Source organism: Talpa europaea, assembly GCF_964194135.1.
Source record: "Talpa europaea genome assembly, chromosome: 3".
In the NCBI taxonomy this organism is placed as follows: Eukaryota; Metazoa; Chordata; class Mammalia; order Eulipotyphla; family Talpidae; genus Talpa; species Talpa europaea.
Genome location: NC_140069.1, coordinates 417,347 through 423,985, shown reverse-complemented (window position 1 = coordinate 423,985; position 6,639 = coordinate 417,347). Strand labels below are relative to the sequence as shown.

General features: G+C 76.0%; 1 protein-coding gene across 1 annotated transcript; it reads right to left on the bottom strand.

Annotated features, from left to right (window-relative positions):
- Nucleotides 1-1,698: 1,698 nt before the first annotated feature.
- On the bottom strand, nucleotides 1,699-6,406 carry PARP10 (poly(ADP-ribose) polymerase family member 10; the record flags this gene model as incomplete). The annotated part of the gene is made up of 10 exons (XM_084229644.1): nucleotides 1,699-2,185; nucleotides 2,249-2,423; nucleotides 3,525-3,658; nucleotides 3,746-4,333; nucleotides 4,492-4,585; nucleotides 4,659-4,886; nucleotides 4,990-5,486; nucleotides 5,601-5,837; nucleotides 5,910-6,161; nucleotides 6,229-6,406. The coding sequence occupies 10 exons, from the start codon at nucleotides 6,404-6,406 to the stop codon at nucleotides 1,842-1,844; spliced, it is 2,727 nt and encodes a 908-aa protein (XP_084085770.1). The 3' UTR covers nucleotides 1,699-1,841.
- Between the last annotated feature and the right edge of the window lie 233 nt (nucleotides 6,407-6,639).

Here is a 6,639-nt window from a genome sequence, read left to right as displayed (position 1 = left end):
GGCCAGACCCGGTGCGGGGGCCGAGGGCTCCAGCCGGCTGCCCGTCCTGCCCTCCCGCCCCCATCCGCACGCCACGGCGACGGCCCGGCCCGGCGGGCGCCGACCGGTCCCGGTCCCGGTCCCGGTCCCGGTCCCGAAGCGGGGCCGCCCCACCGCCGCGGGCCGGCAGGGGGCGCTGTCCGCACGCGGCTGGGAGCGGGGCCCTGCCTCGGCCGAGCGCCCCCAGGCGGCGCGCCCCGTCCTCACCGCCGCCAGCCGCACCGCGGGGGCCCCGCGCCGCCAGGCCGGCCAGGGGGCGGGCCGGCCCCGCTTACCTGCAATGCGGATGACCGCCCGCTCCGCGGGGTCCAGGACACTCCCGTTGGCCCCGGAGCCCCCTCCGCTCCGCCGGCTCCGCTGCGTCTTGCCCAGGTTCCAGGGCAAGGTGTCCCCGGGGCTGGGGGAGCCGCTGCTGCCGTTGGAGCCGTCCTCGGCCAGCGCGCGCACCTCGGGGTCCTCGCCGGACATGGCCCCTGGGGCGAGCAGACGGGTCACGCCGGGCTGCGCTCGCCGCCACCCACCCACCGCCCGGGCAGGCGCGCCCCGCCCCAGCCCCCCCCATCGCACAGGCCGGCGGCCCTCCCCCAGCCGCGGCCGGCCCCTCCAGCTCCCCGAGACCCCCCGCCAGCGCCCCCACTGACCCCCAGCCTGTCGGGCCGCACTCCCTGCTTCTCCCCGCTCCGCGCGGCCAGGCCGGGCCCCGGCCACCCTCCGGAGGGAGTCGCCGCTCCGGCCACCAGCGCTCCTGGCGGCGCGCCCGCGCCGCCGCCCTCCCGACCCGCCCGCCGCCCGCCGCCCACCTGGTCTCCGCGGCGACGGCCTGTAAATAGCGGGCGCCGCGCGGCGTGGGCCGCGGGAGCTCGGCGGCGCCGGGCCGGGGCGATCCGCGCTCCGCCGCGCCCCGCCCGAGCGCACCCACGCCCCGCCCGCCCGCCCGCGCGCCCGCTCGCCGGCCTGGGGCGGTGAGCGGGGCCCGTCCCGCGGGGCACGCAACGCGGGCGCTGCCCCTCCAGCCCCGGGCGGGCTCCTCCGCCGGCCGCGCCTCCCGGCAGCCCTTCCTGCCGCGCCGGCCCCGCCCGCCCAGTTCCGCAGTGCCGGGCGCGCACGCGGGGCGCCTCGTGCGCGGGCGGGATGCGCCGCGACGCAGCCCCCAGTTCCGGGGCGCCGCGGCCGAGGGCCCGGCCGCGGGGCTCCCCGCGCCTCCCGGCCCCGCGGGTCTTACGTGCCTGGCGCCCCGCCCGGCCGCGGCCGCCCGACTGCCCGACCCGAGAGCGGCGGGGGCGGCGCGAGCCCGGAGCCCCGCCCCGGCCAGCCCCGCCCGGAGCGCGCGAGCGCGCAGCGCCCCTGCGATTGGGGCGCCCGTGGGTGCGCGGGGGGGGCCCTGGCTCCGCCGGGGAGCGCCCACGGGGCCCAGCCCTGCCCGCGCGCGGCGGCCGGTCGGCGAGGAGACGCCGCTGGGGCGGGCGCGCGTGACAGGGGCGGCTGGGGCCGCTCGAGCGCGCCGGGCCCGGCTTTGGCCGGCTGCCCGGGGCCGCCCCCAGGAGCAGGCGACTCCGCCCCGGCCCCCAGGCCCCCCACGCCCAGAGACCAAGCCCCAGCTCCAGCGGCCGGTTTCCCCGTCACGTTTATTCAAAGGACTGGGGCGCTCAGCGAGGCGCGGGGCGCCCACCCTCCTCGGGCTCTGCTGACCCTGGTGGTCGGGCCGCCGGAGGCGGGGGGGCGGGGGGGCGCCCCGGCGCGCGGGAGGCGGCGGGAGGGGGAGCCGGGGGCAAGGAGGCTGCGGGCGGCCGGCCGGGAGGCCCCTAGGGACAGGCGGCCGCGGCTGGGCCCGAGAGCCCGGCGGGGGGAGCCCGGGGCAGGCGCCGGCAGGTGATGAGGTGGGTGGGCAGCGCCTGCGTGTCGTGGAAGATGACGAAGACGCGGGGCCGGTCCAGGCGGTCCACGGCGCTGTCGAAGCGCAGGAGCGCGTCGTCCGCGGCCCGCAGCGGGGGCGCCCGCAGCCCGGGGTGGCCCTGCCCGAAGTCGCCGGTCAGGACGCGCGCCACGAAGACCGCCTTGAGGCCGTCGGCGGCGGGCGGCGAGTAGCAGTCCTGCACCGACAGCGCGGCGCGCTCGGCGAAGTAGACGCCCTGGCCGTACAGCGTGCCTGCGGGGCGGCGGCGTCAGCGCGGGGCTCGCGCGGCCCGCGCCCCCCTCGCCCGGGCCTCACCGTTGCGGCCGCAGAAGCTGCGGTTGAAGCCGTGGGCACAGATGTCGGGGACGGCGGCCGCCGACGTGCCGTGGTACAGGACGCGCTCCACGGGGCGCCGCTCGCAGCGCTGCTCCAGGAGCCCGAGGTGCGCCTCGTACTGCTGCTGCAGCAGGGGGTGCCGCACCCGCTGCACCTGCGCGGGCATCAGGCTCAGACCCCGGGCCCGCGGGGACCGGCTGCGCCCCCAATCAGGAGCCCCGCTTGGAGGAGCTCAGGGCCTGGGGGAGACACCCGGCTCCCATTTCCCGGTCCAGTGAGACTGGGTGGCCTCGAGGACCCACGTGCCGCCTTCCCCTCCTGGGGTCAGAGCTTTCCGGGCAGCCTGGGGCAGGCGAGTGGTGAGCGTGCCAAGGACCGAGAGAACATGCCGGCCGCCCTCCCACCAAGGCCCCAGCGTTCCCCGACCCACAGGCCTGTCACCGCAGGCCGGCCGGCAGCCACGGGGCGGGAGACTCCAGGCAGGCCTAGTAACGGGCTGGGGGGGTGTGGGGGGCGGGGAAGCAAGACACGGCCCCTGACAGAGGCCAAAGGGGCGCACTGCGGGAGTCACAGGGCGGGACGCGGGTGCCCCTGTGAGGGGGTGGCGGCACGGAGGCCCTTTCTCTGCACTCACGCCCTCTGCTCACCCCGGGGCGGTGGAGGCTGGACCCACCAGACGTCTGCCTCCCCTCAGTCCTGAGGCTGCTCTGGCCCCCCCACCCCCTGCAGTGAGTCAGGAGTGCGCCCCAGCAGTGCCCCCAGCATCGCCCCCAGCATCCCCTGCGGGTCCTCCCTCCAGCCCTCAGCCCTGCGCTCTGCCCTGGCCCCCAACCTCCCTTTCCCTCTGGCTCCTCAGGCCTCCTGTCCTAGGCAGGCTGGGACAGGCTGGGGCTCCCCTCCAGCTTGCCGTTGCTCCCGCCTTCTCTGAGGTGCCGAGGGCGTGGCTTCCTCCCCAGCAGAGGCCCCGGAGCCCCAGCAGCCTGGCACCGGGGCAGGTGGTCCTACGGCGGCCAGCAGGTGGCAGCACCACCCCAGGCCGCAGACGGGGAAACTAGAGCTGACTGGAGAGGGTGACCATGGTCACCAGCTGTGACTGGCCCCTCAACCCCACACTCGGGCCTGGCACCCACCTCTGTGCCCCAGTGCTCCCCGCGCGGGTGGGTCCTGGCCGACCGAGGTGACACAGGCCAGAGTGACAGCCCGCAGGCCCTGCCAGGCAAAACGGCCAGCCGGGAGTCGGGCAGCGTGGACTCACCTGGATGATGCGGACCCTGCTGCGGGCGTCGTCCAGGGTGTCGTAGAAGGCCTGCACCACCTCCCGGAACTCTCTGCTGCCCTCGGCCAGACACTCCAGCCCGCCCGGGGGCTCCTTCAGCCTCTGCCGCAGCCCTGCAAAGGCAGAGGTCAGGGGGACTGGGCTGGTTCCTGGGAGGGGCCTACACCCCACCCCGCCTGAAGCGCAGACTCCCGGGGTACCTGGAGCTTCCACGGGCAAGGCCGGGCTCTGGGCCGGGGCCCCCGCCAGCAGCGCTGCTAGGTGGCGGGCGGCCCGGGCAGGCTGGGCCCCAAAGCCCCTGAGCACGGTGCAATCTCCGCGCAGGGCCACGCTCACACGGTGGAACCGCTCCAGTCGCGCCTGCAGCTCCGAGGGCAGCAGGTGGCCCCCGGGGCCCACCGCCTCCTCCCGGAGGTGCTCCTCCAAGGCGGCCCCCAGCGCCCGCTCCAGCTCCTCCACATCCTGTTCAAAGGCCACGTGCACCTCCAGCTGGGCCTGGCTGCCAGGGCCCCCGCCCGCGAACCCGACTGCCCCAGGTGGGGGCGGCTCCAGCAGGGAGAGGGCCAGGGCTCGCCGCAGCGCGGCGACCTCCTCCTGCTTGGCCTCCCGACCTGGCGGCTCCAGTGAGCGGTGGAGGGCCAGCTGCAGCTCAGCCTCCTCCTCCAGCCGTCCGGGAGCCCCAGGGCTGGAGGTCCCAGGGGCCTCCTCTGGCCGCCCCGCAGGCATCTCTTCCCCTCGCTCCAGGGGCAGACAGCTGTCCAGGGCGGCCAGCAGCTCTCGCATCTCCCCTGGGGGCAGAGGAAGGCCTGGGTCAGGGGCAGCCTGACTGGGCAGAGTGAGGCGTGGGGGGGGGGGCGGCACAGGGTCAGAAAACAGGCAGGATGCAGAGCGGGCAGCAAGGACCAGCCCCAGCCCTGGGACGTGTGGAGTCCCCAGAGAGCCCTACCCAGGCTCACGTTCTCCTGGTCACTGCCTGCGTCGTCCGGGGGCCACGGGGTGAGGGGCTGGCCAGGCAGGGCCTGGAGGGCCTCGGTGGGATCCTGTCAGGAGACAATGTCAGAAGCTCTGGGCACCCCCTGGGGTACTGGGCGAGGGCACAGGGCCCACCTCTACCTCAGCGACAGACTCCGTGGCTTCCAGGACAGCTGTGGCCAGCCGCTCCGTCCCAAACGCACACCGGAATCGTGCCTCCAGTCCACGGAGGAGCTGCTGTCCTTCCAGGCTCAGCAGGAAACTGGCGCTGCCCGGGTGGCCCAGGCTTAGTAGGTGGCAGCTGACGCTGCCCAGCAGGCACTGCAGGAACTCCTCGGCTGCCCGGCAAGGGCCTGGCGCCCCGCAGAGCTGCAGATCAGCACCTGCAGTTAGGGTGCAGGACAGGTACAAAGGGAGGGGCCCAGGAGGGGGTGTTCAGGGGGTGTTCCCCTACAGCAGCAGGGCCACTCACCCGAAAGCCGGTCACTGTGGATCCTTCGAGTGGGAAGAGGGCCACATCTCCCAGGTCGGCCAGGAGGTCCTCATGGTACAGCCGCAAGAAGCGGAGGGCGCCAGGCTCCATGGGCAGGACCACATCCACCAGGCCTCCCTGCCCTGGTGACGCTTCAGGCCCCGGACGCCCGGGACCCTCCCACCCTGGCGCCCCCACTGAGCCCACTGGCCCAGCCGGTGCTGGAGGCCCTGCGGGACACGCTGGTGTGGGGGTGGCGGGTGGCCCTGGGGCCTGCTCAGAGCCCGTGGGCACAGTCCCTGCGCCTGTCGGCACCTCTGCAGGCCCTCTGGCCTCCGGGGGGGCAGGCTTGGGGACCCCAGGCTCCCCCTCGGTCAGGTGCCCCCTGGCACCAATGTCTTCAGCAGGGTCCTCTGGCTCCAGGACATCGTAGTGAGGCACGAAGCTGAGCACCGTTCCCTGCAGCTCATGCTCCCGCTGCAGCACCCGCTCCGCAGCTGGGGAGGGGACAGGGTCAGGCCCTCAGGATCCAGGAGGGTCAGGTGTCAGAGAGAGGACGGGGCCGGGCCCCTGGGGTCCAGGAGGGGACAGGGTTGGGCCTCTGCACTCACCCTGCCACTCCTGGAAGGAGACCACAGTGCCCAGGAGCCCAGGTAGGCTACGCAGACCCTCCAGGGCGCCCCCACCGCTGCGGCCCTGGTTCTCCAGGTACAGCTCCAGCAGCAGTAGGTCCACGGACGACGTGGCCCTCACCACACGCACGGCTCTGGCCTGTGGCACCGCGGTTAAGGACACGGCTGCCCCCTCCAGGCGCAGGGAGCGGGCCTGCCCCTCCAGGCCCAGGAGCTCTGCAGGGAGGTGCAGGTCAGCGAGGCACCCGCCACCGCGCAGGCACAGGAGCCCCCGGGGCCCCCTCTCACCTGCCTCGGACAGGGGCTTGGAGAGTTGAACCAGGGCCCGGTCCGGTCTGGGGCTGTCCAGGGCGCGACAGGGCTGCTCCGGGTGCCCCGCGGCTCGTAGCAGGGCCTGGACGTGCAACTCCAGGCTCCTGGGCGCCGCGCCCGGGGGCAGCCCCTGAAGCAGCAGGCGCGCCTGGGCGCGCGGCGGGGCGGGGCGCAGCCTCAGCCGGGCGCCCTGCAGCTCATGCTCCCGCGCCAGGACCCTCGCCGCGTCTGCAGGCAGGGGCGGCGTCAGAACGGCTCCGCGGGGGCCCAGGCCGCCCCGCCGCCCGCCCCTCACCTGCGGGCTCCCAGAAGGTGAGAATGCCGCCGCCGCCCAGTCTCCGCCAGCTCCGCACCGGGCCGCCTCCGGAGCGCCGGCGGTTCTCGAAGTAGAGGGTGAGGAGCTCGTCCGCGCCGTCGGGGGGCAGCCCGCTGAGCTCCACGGCTGCCTCCGCCGGCTCCTCTGCCCTGGCCATGGCTCCCGGGGCCCCAGAGGGCGGGGCAGCGGCCGCCCCGCCGCCCCGGCCGCCCTCTAGGGCAGCCCTCGCCCGCACGCACGCTCGCGGCCCGCCCGACGGGTGCCCAGTCCTGCTGCGGCCGGCGCTCGGGGTCCGAAGCCGGGAAGGGAAGGGAAAGGAAAGCAAAACCGAAACCCGGGGCCAGGAAGGCCGGGCTTGCGGCGGGGCCGGGCGGCCACACCGGACCGCCC